This window comes from Molothrus ater, chromosome 26, assembly GCF_012460135.2.
Source record: "Molothrus ater isolate BHLD 08-10-18 breed brown headed cowbird chromosome 26, BPBGC_Mater_1.1, whole genome shotgun sequence".
Taxonomy (NCBI): Eukaryota; Metazoa; Chordata; class Aves; order Passeriformes; family Icteridae; genus Molothrus; species Molothrus ater.
This window is the reverse complement of record NC_050503.2, coordinates 2,536,932-2,550,543: the sequence shown is the minus strand read 5'-3', so window position 1 is coordinate 2,550,543 and position 13,612 is coordinate 2,536,932. Positions and strand designations below refer to the sequence as shown.

The 13,612-nt window shown below is 48.5% G+C and overlaps 1 protein-coding gene across 4 annotated transcripts in view; it reads right to left on the bottom strand.

The window, feature by feature from the left end:
• Positions 1-1,713: 1,713 nt before the first annotated feature.
• RFX2 (regulatory factor X2) overlaps positions 1,714-13,612 on the bottom strand; it is a 34,912-nt gene continuing 23,013 nt past the window's right edge. For 3 of the 4 annotated variants that reach the window (XM_036399513.2, XM_036399516.2, XM_036399517.2), the window contains 8 exons: positions 13,386-13,498; positions 10,923-11,074; positions 9,659-9,756; positions 7,490-7,639; positions 6,224-6,432; positions 5,313-5,466; positions 3,824-3,866; positions 1,714-3,386 (listed from right to left, as the gene is read on the bottom strand). In XM_036399513.2, the coding sequence (XP_036255406.1) occupies positions 3,295-3,386; positions 3,824-3,866; positions 5,313-5,466; positions 6,224-6,432; positions 7,490-7,639; positions 9,659-9,756; positions 10,923-11,074; positions 13,386-13,498 (1,011 nt within the window). In that variant the 3' untranslated portion in view covers positions 1,714-3,294. The remainder of the gene's footprint in view (positions 3,387-3,823; positions 3,867-5,312; positions 5,467-6,223; positions 6,433-7,489; positions 7,640-9,658; positions 9,757-10,922; positions 11,075-13,385; positions 13,499-13,612) is intronic. The other variant, XM_054517355.1, reaches the window with a different exon arrangement.

Genomic DNA, 13,612 nt, shown 5'->3' with positions numbered 1-13,612 from the left:
CAGAACATCCCAAACACCCCAAGACTGGGCTGATCCAGAGGGACAGTGAAGCAAAGGCCCCCAGAGGCTGAGGCTGAACCTTCCTGAGGGGTCAGAGCAGGAATGACCCAGCCCTTGTCACATCCCTCCCATCCTCTCAATTAGTCTGGAAGATTAATTAGAAAATCCTCCCGTGGCCCTGTGCTCAGTCTGATCCTCTCCTCCCCTTGTCACAGACATCTTTTATGGAAAATCCTTTCCTTAGGATTGTTCCTCCTGAGAAGCTGAGAGGCCTCAGGAACAAAATATAAGCAATGGTTATCTGCTGCTGTGGAATGCAACAGGTGCATCTGGGATTGGTCTCATGTAGTTGTTTCTAATTAATGGCCAATCACAGCCCAGTTGGCTCAGACTTTCTGTCCCAGACACAAACTTTTGTTATTCATTCTTTCCTATTCTATTCTTACCCAGCCTTCTGATGAAATCCTTTCTTCTATTCTTTTAGTATAGTTTTAATGTAATACATATCATAAAATAATAAATCAAGCCTTTTGAAACACGGAGTCAGATCCTCATCTCTTCCCTCATCCTCAGAGCCCTGTGAACGCTGTCACATCCCCTCTGGGTTATCTGACACAGCAGCTGCTGCTCCAGGGGGAATCTGCCTCCTGCAGAGCCCAGACCCTGCCCTGAACTGCTGCAATCCCCCTGGGCAGCTCCTGCATCCCCCCAGGCTGCTGCACTGTGCCCATGCTCACAGGGCTCTGAGGATGAGGGAAGAGATGAGGATCTGACTCCATGTTTCAGAAGGCTTGATTTATTATTTTATGATATATATTACATTAAAACTATACTAAAAGAATAGAAGAAAGGATTTCATCAGAAGGCTGGCTAAGAATAGAATAGGAAGGAATGATAACAAAGGTTTGTGGCTCAGCTCTCTGTCTGAACCAGCTGGGCTGTGATTGGCCATTAATTAGAAACAGCCAACATGAGACCAATGCCAGATGCACCTGTTGCATTCCACAGCAGCAGATAATCATTGGTTACATTTTGTTCCTGAGGCCTCTCAGCTTCTCAGGAGGAACAATCCTAAGGAAAGGATTTTCCATCAAAGATGTCTGTGACACTGCAGCATCTCCTGGCACCTCTCAGGGACCTCAGAAGAAACGGGACCACGACACTCCTTGTGCAGGCCTGAGCAGTGGATACACATTTATTGCTGTGGGGGGGGTTTGGGTGCTGCTGCAGAGCTCCAGAGCATCTCCTTTGCACGCTGGCCTCCCTCAGAGGAAGAGCTGAACTCCCTGTGGCCCCCAGTGGCAGCAGGGCAGCTCAGATTTGGTTGCTCAGTTGTTTTTTCAGACTCTCTTATCTCATCAGCAGGATCCCAAGTGTGGACTCTGACCCAGGGGGGTTTTCATGGTTATGTACAGTTAAATCTGCCTCTCTCACTTCTCTCCTGACACTTCCATGTGAGACATTTACAGACAAACACCACCCTGGCACGGCAGCGTGGCACAGAGGGAGGATGTGCCTTTGCACACACTCTGATTTCAATGTGTTTGAAAGTGGCACAGCTGCCTTAGTGCCTCTGGGAATGAGAAAATCAGAGATTTGGGAAGAAGATACTCTGCTAGGCAATGCACATGAGACCCCTGGAAAAGCTCACACCAAACACTGCAGCACCAGAAACCATAATAATAATAATAATAATAACATTAATAATAATAATAAAAGCTATTTATGACACGGCCTTTATTCACAGAGACATTTGCCCCAGGGCTTTGTTTTACAGATCCCCCACCTCCTCTGCCCTGTAGCCCACAGCACCCCAGTGCAGTCCACAGCATCCCAGGGCAATCCATGACCCCACAGGACATGGGGAGGGGGATCAACCCTGCAGAGCTCCCCCAGCTCAGCCCCACAGATCCACCCCACAGGAAAAGGCAAAGGGATCCAGAAAGGGAAATGCCAGGGGAGTGCTGGGGGTCTGTGCCAGCCCCTCCCTACCTGGGATGGGCTGCTGGGCCAGGCTGGGCTGTGCTGGGCCAGGCTGGGCTGTGCTGGGCCAGGCTGGGCCGTGCTGGTCCCCCTGGAGCAGGGAAATGGGAACAGGGCCCCCCTAAGGCACTGCAGTCACACCCCCTCACCCCTGCTCCAGACCCCCCTTCAACCTCAGAGCAGGACAAGGGGTGGGAATTTCACAAACCCCAGGATGTGGGACCGGTTCCTGTGTACCTGGGCACCGTGGAGGATGGGGATGGCCATGGGGTCACCATGGGATTGCCGTGGGATTGCTATGGGATTGCCATAAGATCACCATGGAATTGCCAGGAGATTGCCATGGGATTGCCATGGGATCAGCATGGGATTGCCATGGGATCAGCATGGAATCATCATGGGATCTCCATGCGATTGCCACAGGATCACCATGGGGTTGCCATAGGATCACCTTGGGATCACGACAGGATTGCCAGGGGATCATCATGGGATTGCCATGGGCTTGCCATGGGATCATGAGACCACCACTGGATCACCACAGAATTGCCATGGGATCACCACAGGATCGCCCCCAGGCATCATGGCACGTGGGGCAATGGGCACGCTCTGCCTCCAGCTGCCACTGCCTCCGAGTCCTTTGGTATCTTGAGTTGGCATCCCAGGAGCCATGGGGTGAAGTGCCAAGCTGGGGAGCCATGGAAGCAGGTGGGAATGCTCATCCCATAGTCCCAGAGCACAGCTGTGTCCCTCGGGATGTGCAGCCTGGAGCCTCTCCCGGGGGGACAGGGGACACCAACTGCCCTGTGCTCCCCGTGCAAGAGATTTGGCAAAGCCAGAGCCAGGACAGCTGGTCTGGAAAGGCTGCAGGAGAAGGGCCGGGTATTTCTCCTTCTTCTTGGGCACTGATTGGTTCAAGTTTGTATCACAGTGAAGTCTGAGATGTGGGGAAGGAACCCAAAGCACCTTCCCTGAGAGAGCCAGGACAGCTCCTCCAGCCAGGCACATCCCACCTGCTGCTGACCACAGAGCCTTCCATCCCTTGGGAGCAGACTCTGGAGCTTCTCCCTCCCCTCTGGAGGGACACTGGCAGCCAAAACCAGCTCAGCCCATCCTCAAACACGAGTAAACATCAAGAGAAACTAAGAGGCACTATAATAACGCAGATCCGGGAGGGGCCGGGCTTGGCACTCCCCGCCTGGCTCCGGATGGATGGCTCGGTCCAGCCCAGGGCTCAGATGTCCTGCAGGGGGTGGCCAGGTCCAGCCCAGGGCTCAGATGTCCTGCAGGGAGTGGCCAGGTCCAGCCCAGGGCTCAGATGTCCTGCAGGGAGTGGCCGGGCTCGGTGCGCTCCCGTTTCACCAGCGGCTCCCCCGGGTCCCCCTCTGTGCCCAGCTCGATGTCATCTGCAAAGGACAGGGCTCAGAGCAGGGCACGGGGCCACCAGGAGCTGCCTGCCAGCAGAGCAGGCTGCAAGAGGCAGCACAAGGGTCCCCAAAACCTCCCAAACCATCCCAACCTTCCCAAACCATCCCAACCCTCCCAAACCATCCCACCCTGAACCCTCCCAAACCATCCCAACCCTCAGAAACCATCCCAAACCATCCCAACCCTCCCAAACCATCCCAACCCTCACAAACCATCCCAAACCATCCCAACCCTCCCAAACCATCCCACCTCTCCAACTCTCCCAAACCATCCCAAAACCATCCCAACCCTCCCAAACCATCCCACCCTGAACCCTCCCAAACCATCCCACCTCCCAAACCATCCCAATCCTCCCAAACCATCCCACCTCTCCAACCCTCCCAAACCATCGCTCCCCGGCAGGGAGGGCAGGTACCTTTGTCCAGCAGTGTTGGGGACAGGGATGTGAGGTCACCAAACTGAAAGAAAAAGGAGTTCTGGGGTCAGTGAGGCTTTGGGGAGCTGAGGTGCCAGACAATTCAAGCACCCAGGAGAGACTGTGAGCGTTGGTGGTGGAGAGCAGAAATGAAAAGCAACCACAGGTTTTGGGGGAAAAGCCTTTTGTTGCCATTTAAACTTCTGGGCAAATAACACACACAACAATCCAGGGCAGGGTTTAGCTCTGGAATTAAGGCAGAATGAAAGAATGGAAATTTTTCCATCTCCCAGGTGATGACCAAGTGCTGCTACAGGCAAAGGTGGTGCCTTTTCTCCAGCCCTTTCCACCTCTCAGGCATTTCCCCTCCCTGCAAAGCCTTTGCAGTGATGTCTGAGAGAGTTTGGATCCAGGATGTAGAACCAGAGAGCTCCTTGGCTCTGGAGATGTGGTGTCCCTCTCAATGACGAGGTCTGAGACACCAAACTGCTGCAACAACAATGCTGGAAAATCATGGAAAGCTGGGCAGGAGCTGAGGAGAGTGGGAATTACAGAATTCAGTGGGAGTGGGAGGACACTTCATCCTTCTTTGTTGGGAAGAATCAGCCTCCTCCTGGAGAGCAGGAATATTGCAAGGGCTGGATGGAGGAAAAGCCTGAGGAATGGGAGCCAGACTCTGCCTCTCCTGATCTTTAATGCCACTGAGGGAGGAGGTTTTGCAGGGAACAGTGGGAACTCAGCACTGCAGCTGGAGCAGAGTGGGAGGGCAGGGAAGGCAGAACCAACAGGCTTTGGTTTGCCTGGATCCCTACATGAGCTCTGTGGAAGCTTCAAGGAGCAAATGAGATCAGTTTTGAGTGTGTGGGCTCAGCTTTAAACTCACAGTAGTTTTAGCATTGCTGTCACAGGTTTATCAGGGGCTTTTAACTCTGTATTTCAGAGGGAAAATTTGGATGTGGCCTCAGCTAGGTAGGACAGGACCTGTCTGCAAGCCAGGCACCAGAATTACTGTGAACAAAAAAACCCCCAAACCCTCACAAACAGCCCAAACAACCCCATCATCCTCTTCTTCACCTCAAAAATGGAGGGAGTGGCTGGCTGTGCAGGTAATGCTGGAGCTTGTAGAGGCCTGCAGAAATTAAGTTGCTGAAAGCAACTTTTGGACCATTTCTGCTTGGTTTTGATGGACTTTGCCCTGTCAGGAGTCCCAGAGTCAGGGCTGGCAGTCACAGGTGGTGCAGAGAAGGGGGGAGATCCTTTCCCTCCCTCCTCCAGGCCTCCAAAGCCCAAATGATGCTCAACCACCCCAAACCCAAGACCCACAAGCTCAGGGAAGATGCTCCAGGAGCTCTTTCCTTGTGCCAAAACAACTCAATAAATAATTTTTGTTGTAAAACAAGCCGAGGGCACAGTGTGCTTTGTGAACCAGCGCTGTCTTTGGAGGAGCTGCTTCTTTTGGGTTGGTTTATAGGGAATAAAGGGCTCTCACCTCTCCCATGACAGCAATTGGGGTCTCCCCTGTTGCCTGGGCCACACGATGCTCCACCAGGTAGAACATGTACTCATCGTAGAGCAGGCGGATCAGGTGGAAGGAGCCAAAGCTGGCGGCGCTGCGCAGGGTGAGGTCCCGGATCACCATGGAGCTGGGAATGGGCAGGAAGCACAAATCTGGGCTCAGTTTTACATCTCTGCCATGGCTGATGTAAGTTCTGGAACCCTGGTGGTACTGTGGGACCCAACACTGTCTCTGCCTCTGACCCAAAAGTATCAAAACAGTTTAAGAAATTTGGTTTATGGAGCATCCTATGCCTGTCCTGAAGGGATACCAGAACCACAGTTAAGCAGAGTTCTATGGGAGTAAAGAACTTGGCCTTGGCTTAAAGAAATTTAGTTTATGGAGCATCCTATCCCCGTTCTGAAAGGTTACCAGAACCACAGTTAAACAGAGTTTCATAGGACTGAAGAACTTGGCCTTGGCGTTAAGAAATTTAGTTTATGGAGTATCTTATCCCAACTTGGCCTTGGCTTTAAGAAATTTAGTTTTCTAAATGGAATATCTTATCCCCATCCTGAAAGGACACCAGAACCACAGTCAAGCAGAATTCCATGGGAGTAAAGAACTTGGCCTTGGCTTTAAGAAATTTAGTTTATGGAGCATCCTATCCCCATCCTGAATGGATAGCAGAACCACTTTTAAGCAGAGTTCCATGGGAGTAAAGAACTTGGCCTTGGCTTTAAGAAATTTAGTTTATGGAGTATCTTATCCCTGTCCTGAAATGTTACCAGAACCACAGTTAAACAGAGTTTAATAGGACTGAAGAACTTGGCCTTGGCTTTTCAAGGAGTTCTTTGCTCCCAAGCCTGATGCAGAAATACCCCAAAATGACAAAGAAAATGTACCTGTAGAAAGACCACTTCAACAGGAACTGCCTGGCTGCCTTGGGGAAGCTGGGGCTACCCTCGTGGTGCTTCAGCACCTGAGTGACCACATTGTCCAGCCAGCTGGCCCACTGGTCCAGAGAGCTCTGCTGCTGCAGAGTCAGCTTGAAATCCTGCTCCAGCTTCTGCACCATGCCCTCCTCACACTGGCACACCCACGAGGCCTGCTCCTGCTCAGGAGAAAGGGTTCACAGTTACTCATGCCCTGCTCCTGCTTGGAAAAAGGGCTCACAGTTACTCCTGCCCTGCTCCTGCTCAGGAGAAAGGGTTCACAGTTACTCCTGCCCTGCTCCTGCTCAGGAGAAAGGGTTCACAGTTACTCATGCCCTGCTCCTGCTCAGGAGAAAGGGTTCACAGTTACTCCTGCCCTGCTCCTGCTCAGGAGAAAGGGTTCACAGTTACTCATGCCCTGCTCCTGCTCAGGAGAAAGGGTTCACAGTTACTCATGCCCTGCTCCTGCTTGGAAAAAGGGTTCACAGTTACTCATGCCCTGCTCCTGCTCAGGAGAAAGGGTTCACAGTTACTCCTGCCCTGCTCCTGCTCAGGAGAAAGGGTTCACAGTTACTCATGCCCTGCTCCTGCTTGGAAGAAGGGTTCATGGTTACTCAAGCCATGGCGCATGGTGTTGTATCCCAACCCAGGAATTAATTTCTAGCAGGTACAAGAGGAAGATTCCACCCTTCTCCAGGATCCCTGCTCCAGCAGAACCAGCCCTGACACTGCAGGAGGGCTGAGCCACAATTCCAATGGCCCTGCTGCCAACACCCTGACCCACAGGTGTCAGGTTGGGTTCTGACTCTGGCAGTGTTGGTTTAGTTCACTGCATTGTTTATTTTATCCTTTTCTTTTCTTCCCTTATAAAAAACTGTTATTCCTGCTCCCACATTTTTTTGCCTGAGAGCCCCTTAATTTAAAATATAGAGCAATTCGGAGGGAGCTCTGTCAGTGTTGCTTTGGTTTACTGCATTGTTTATTTCATTGTTTACTACATTACTCTGTCAGTGTTGGTTTAGTTCACTGCATTGTTTATTTTATCCTTTTCTTCCCTATTAAAGAACTGTTATTTATTTCCCTTTTTTTTTTTTTTTTTTTTGCCTGGGAGCCCCTTAATTTAAAATTTACAGCAATTCGGAGGGAGGGAGTTTACATTTTCCATTTCAGGGGAGGCTCCTGCCTTCCTTAGCAGACAGACCAAGGCAGGGAGGAGCAGGGGGGGTCGGTGGGTACCTGCACGTTGGCGAAGTCCACGCGGTTGAGGTCGCTGAGCATCTGGTTGATCTGGGACGTGTTCTGCAGCACGGCGCGCGCCGCCTGCGCCAGGTGGTTCAGGGACGTGTACCTGCGCAGGGTCTGGGCAAAGGCACTCACCACCCCCACCTGCAACACACCACGGGGGCTGCAGGGTCACACTGCATATTGTATGGAGATCCTTTCGCTAGGATTTTCTCTGAGAAGCTAAAGGATTTTCTCCTGAGAAGCTAAAGCTAAAGGATTTTGCTCCTGAGGAGCTATCGCTGGTCAGGGGTTTCTGTACAAATCACAAACGGGATGGGGCTGCTGGGGAACGCTTCTCAAGCTGTTTTATTTTCCAGCATCAGCCTCATTCCATGGTGATGACAATGGGAAGATGCCAGCAGCTCACATCCCAAGAACTTAATGTTACAACTCACTTTATAAGTTTTTTGACCAATCACACAAAGCAAAAGCACATTGACAGTATTTATATCTGTATAGTGTATATTCTATATTGACAGTAGCCCTATCCAACCACTATAAGCACAGGTACCTTTGGTTAAAACAATACTTGCTTATTTCAAATACAATACCTACTTGTGAGCCTTAAAACACAATGCAGAGAGCTCCATTATTAAGCTTAAAACTTTCTAATATCTCACTACATAAACTTTTCTTTAGCTTAGGGAGTTATTCTAGACAAGTGGTAATACACAGACCATTGTTCTATTTGTCTTTGCTTTTCTACATTTTACATAATTTTTCTGCTGATCTATCTCATGGTTACTGCTTGGCTCTAATCACAGTTCTGCTGTCTTTGTAGCTTTCCCAAAACCTTCTAAATTTATGGATTCCCACAAGAAGCCTCAGAAAAGAAATGTAGACAATAACTATCTGATGGCTGTGGAATGTAGTCTGGAGATGGTTTACCAACAAGTGTATCTTTGATTTGTTTCATGTGGATTGTTTTTAATTAATGGCCAACACAGTCCAGCTGTGTCAGTCACAAAATTTTATCATTCCTTTCTAGCTTTCTGATGTCTCCTTTCTTCTATTCTTTAGTATAATTTTAGTATATAATTTTCTTTTAATATAATATATATCGTAAAATAATAAATCAGCCTTCTGAAACATGGAGTCAAGATTCTCATCTCTTCCCTCATCCTGGGGACCCTCAAACACCACCAGAGCAGGGCAAGCTCTGCTCCCTGCCCAGCCCTGCAGGCATCAGCACAGGCAGTGCTGCAGTCACCAGCCATGGGAGGGCTCAAAAAACGTGTGGAGGTGGCATTTGGGAACATGGTTTAGTGGTGGCCTGGGCAGTGCTGGGGTTGTGGTTGGACTCAAATCATCTTAAAGGTTATTTCCAACCTAATCCTTGTGCCAGGCACTCAGAACAGCTCAGTCAATCCTTGGGCACAGGTGGTTGTGAAGCAGGTTGAGGGCACAGGGTGGATCATGAACCAGTGGTGTCTCTTTAGGTGCTGCTCAGTTTGGGTTGGTTTGTAGGGAATGAAGGATTCTGACCCCTCCCATTAACATCTCCCTGGGTGCCTAGGCCACACAATGCTCCACCAGGCAGAACAGCAATGGAAGGACCCACACCTGAATAATTCTATGATTCCATTATTTATTCTCTTTAAGCTACCAGGTTTTCACACTCTGCCTCCAGCAGAGACCAGCAAGGTGGGAAGAGGCAGCAAGGATCCCTGGCTTGAGGAGAGCAGGAGCCTTGGGGCAATGCCACTCACTCCTGTGCTTTCCAGGCTTTTCCAGCCTCATTCCAGGGCAGAGATAACAGGGAATGGTCCTGGCCCCAAGGCTGCCAGAGCTCCAGGAGGGTTTGGACACCACTCCCAGGGATGCTCAGGGTGAGATTGTTGGGGTGGCTGTGCAGGGCCAGGGGTTTGTGATGATCCCTGTGGGTCCCTTCCAGCTCAGGATGTTCTGTGGCTCTATGATTTTCTCCCACAAAACTTTATCTGCAATTTCAGGGCACAGAAATGGCTTCATGGACAGAGAATCATCAACTTCTGGTAGAAAGGAACTTCCCCCCTGTCCTCCCACTCCTGGCTGATTTTGGTTCACAATCAACCATTGCACCATGCCAGGTGCAGGAACTTCTGCAAGATGCAAACACACACTGGGCCCATCTCTGCTCACCTTGGTCTGCACAACCTGGGGGGGGAATTCACTCATGGCATTCATCAGCCACCCTTCCAAGCTCTTGGCAAAGTTCCGGATGGCCTGGGTCAGCGTGCCTGCAAAGAAGGCTGCAGAGTCAGAAAAGCTGCTCTGTGGCATTTTTGGCTACCATTTTCCACCTTAGCACTACTGGGAAAGCCCAGCCTGTGTTCTGGTTAGCTGAGATGTCAACTCAGCATCAAGGAAATCAGCTGGGTCGATACACCCAAATTATTCTTTGATATTATTACTCAAACTCTTCTTATTATTCTTTTTCTTCCTCATTTTCATTTTTATTTTTCTTTTTTTTTTATTCTTACTCTTATCCTTACTCTTATTCTTACTCTTATTCTCATTTTACTCTTATTCTCATCCTTATTCTTATTCTTATTCTTATCCTTATTCTTATCCTTATTCTTATCTTACTCTTATCCTTATGACAGTTAGACTTAATGATCTTAGAGGTCTTTTCCAACCTAAACATTTCTGTGTTTTTTTTACTATTCTTATTTTCTTTTGTCCTATTCTTATTCTTATCTTACTCTTATCTTTATGACAACTGGACTTAATGATCTAGAGGTATTTTCCAACTGAAACATTTCTATGTTTTTTAAAATTATCCTTATATTCTTATTCTTACTCTTATTCTTACTCTTATTCTTATCTTACTCCTATCCTTATGACAGTTACACTTAATGATCTTAGAGGTCTTTTCCAACCTAAACATTTCTATATATTTTTAATTATTCTTACTTTTTTTTTGTCCTTTTCTTACTTATAGCCCTTCTGAGCATTTTTCAAGCATTTTTCAGAGACACCCTCATGCCCCAGCTTGTGACAGCCCTCAGAGGGACATTTGGGAATCCAAATCAGAGAGAAAACTCTCAATACCCCATTATTAATCTCCCAAAAAGTTGACCCCTAATTTCTGGGAGTGCAGTCAGGGACAGGATGGTTCTGTGCAAACAAAGACCTCCAAGGAGCCACAGCCCAAAGAGCTCCCATATCCAAACTCCTGGCCAAAATCAGGAGATGTGAAATGCAACACATCAAATTTAAAAGGCAGAGGAATTGCCAGGGGGTACAAAATATCCCTCCAGAGCAATGCTGCAGGAGGAACACTGCTCTTACCATGATATTTTAGCCAAGACAAACACCTCCAAGTGGGATTTTACAGTGGAAATCTTTGTGGCAAGTGGTAGCCAGAGTGAGACCAGGCTCAGGTGAGGCTCTGGGTACTCACTGGGCACTGGCCTGAGCACGTCAGGGATGAGGATCTCCACCAGGGCCTGGTACAGGATGTGGTCACAGCTCCTCATCCACTTGAGGATGGGCTCATACTTGCACAGGGTGATCAGTTTGTCCTTTGGGAGGGTCCCTTCAGGTTCCTCTTCACTGCAGGAGGAGGAGGAGGAAGGAGACAGAGTTAGCAGCAGGTTTGCATTCAGTGTTTTCCCCCTCCCTCTGCATTTCTAACTCCAGTTTTCAGCAGAAAAAATCATCTTTGTGTGCCTTGCAAAAGGAAATGTTTGACTGCTCATACAGGTCTTGTCTCTGCCAGCACCTCCCTATCCTTGGAGCCAGAGCTTGGAGCAGTTTTCCCTCAAATCCACACTCCTGGTGTTCCCTTTTTACCGTCAGAGCCTCTCACACCCCCTGTTCAGTGGGAGCTGAGCTCCAGCACTGCCATCTCAGCCAGCAAAGGCTCAGCTGGATCCTCCCTACAGCCCCAGCTGCTCCCAAACCTTCCCTCCCCTCTCCTCTCACCCTCCTGAGCCACAGCCCTGGGGACAACAACTTTGCAGCCAAGGTAGGGGCAGGTGAGCTGATATTGAGAAGTTTTCAAGTTGTTTAACCCCTCCAAATGCTGAACATTTTCAGAAAGAAGGAGATTGAATGGTTGGATGAGAACAAAATATATTGTCTGTAACTGACTGGGGTCAATCCAGCTTGCATTATTTTCACTTTGTAGATGTATAAAGGCACAAGATATTTGTTACAAGGCAAGCAGAAAGAGCTGAAGCCTGAATTCACTGCCAGAGCTGCTCACCCACACATTATGCTGGGAATTGGGAATTTGGAAGGGTCTTTCCCCATGGAAAGGGTCTTTTTGCCCATCAAAATCATTAAAGCCAAGCCTTGGACATGCTCTAAAGGGGACTTTGAGCCTCAGGCTGCAGATTTTTAGTGCTGAACTCCACGGGCATAACTCCTGGAAAACCCCACTTGGAGAAACAGGTCAGGAAACCTGCTGGGAACCTGCTGTGAAGTGCATCCATGTTCTGCATCTTCTCATGTTTTCAGTGTGCCTCCTCCCTAATATTTGGGGTTTGTATTTATATTTATATATTAAGAAGGGGAGGGAGTGTGTTATTTACCTCTCTGGGTAAATGGCAGAGGTGTGAGAGCCCTGCAGAAAAGCTGCCTTCAGTTTTCTCTGCGTATCTAGAAACAGCTCCTGGGGTGTTGCAATCTGCCTGGGAGCTGTTCCCTCAAAAAATTGAGATTTTAAACCAAGCAAACACAGCTGCAGTGACTCCTTGCAGGAAAATATCCCCTGGGCAACATTTCCAGGGCCATATTCTACTGATTTTTGAGGGATCTTTCCTTATTACTCAATGTTTTACCATTTTTCTTCTGAATAGAAAACCTTCATCTTTATAACCTCAGTAAGAGCGGACAGATTTGTGATAGAAATTTTAAGAATTTTTTCAATTTTCTCTGTTTTCACTTATTTCCATTCCCCTGGCAGCAGCTCCCAATGCATAAAGGATGAGGAAGAGGCACAGCAACAAGCCAGGCAGGAGTGAAAAGATGAAAGCAGCTTTGTTTGCAATGATCTGCCTCAAAACAAGAGGCACTGACAGGTCTGGGCAGGCAGGCAAGGCAGAAAGTCAGTCTGGAAATCCCTAAAACCTCAGAGAATCCCTAAAATCTGAGCAGGGAATCATCACTGGGGACAGCAGGAGGTGCAAGGGACGTGGATGAGACCAATCAGCCTCAAATCACCCCAGGGGAGGTTTAGATTGGATATGAGGGAAAATTTCTTCACTGAAAAAGTGATCAGGCATTGGAACAGGCTGTGGTGGAGTCACCATCCCTGGAAGTGTCCAGAAAAGGTGGGGATGTGGCACCTGGGGACGTGGCTGAGTGGTGACTCCAAGAATTCACAGAATGACCAGGTTGGAAGAGACCTTAAAGATCAGAGTCCAACCCAGCCCCAACACCTCAAAACTGGTGAGGGCTGATAATTTGTATTGTGGAATCAGATGCAGGGGAATGAGAAGCTCCTTTTGAAAGCTCTGAACTTTGCATTACAATATTAAATACTTCCAACTCTCTTTGTCACAGCTCTGCAAGGCAGAAAATACTCCCAAATTCTCCAAAGCACTCATTTATGCTGATTTTCTGCTAGTTTATTTTCAGATACCAGGAGGTGTTTTGGAATAGCAAGTACACAATCTTATAGCTTGCTTTTCTTTCTATTTGGTCTATCTAAAAACCAGAATGACTGAATATCTCAGACAGGATTTTCTCCCCACAATAAGTTTCATTTGAAGGGCATAGATTTGTACCTGTAAGATCATCTACCTAAAATCTTGGCACTGAAGAAAAACAGGCTTTAGGCTCAAAAAGACTAAAAAAAAACTTCATTAATGTTAAAAAGAGACCATTAATGTTAAAAAGAAGGGAAGCAGGGGAGTACCTGGAGGGCAGAGCAGTGGGGCCATCACTAGGGGGTGCCTTGGGACTCCAGAAGGATTGCCACAGCTTCTCGATGTAGTGGAACTGGAGGTGCATCACGACATCCAAAGTGGCCTGAGAGCAAAGAACACCACGGGGTGAGCACTCAGCTCCAGTGCTGCCACCCACAGGAAATCATTTACATGAAAAACAACGGAATTGGCACTCTTGGAGTGACCAACTTAACAT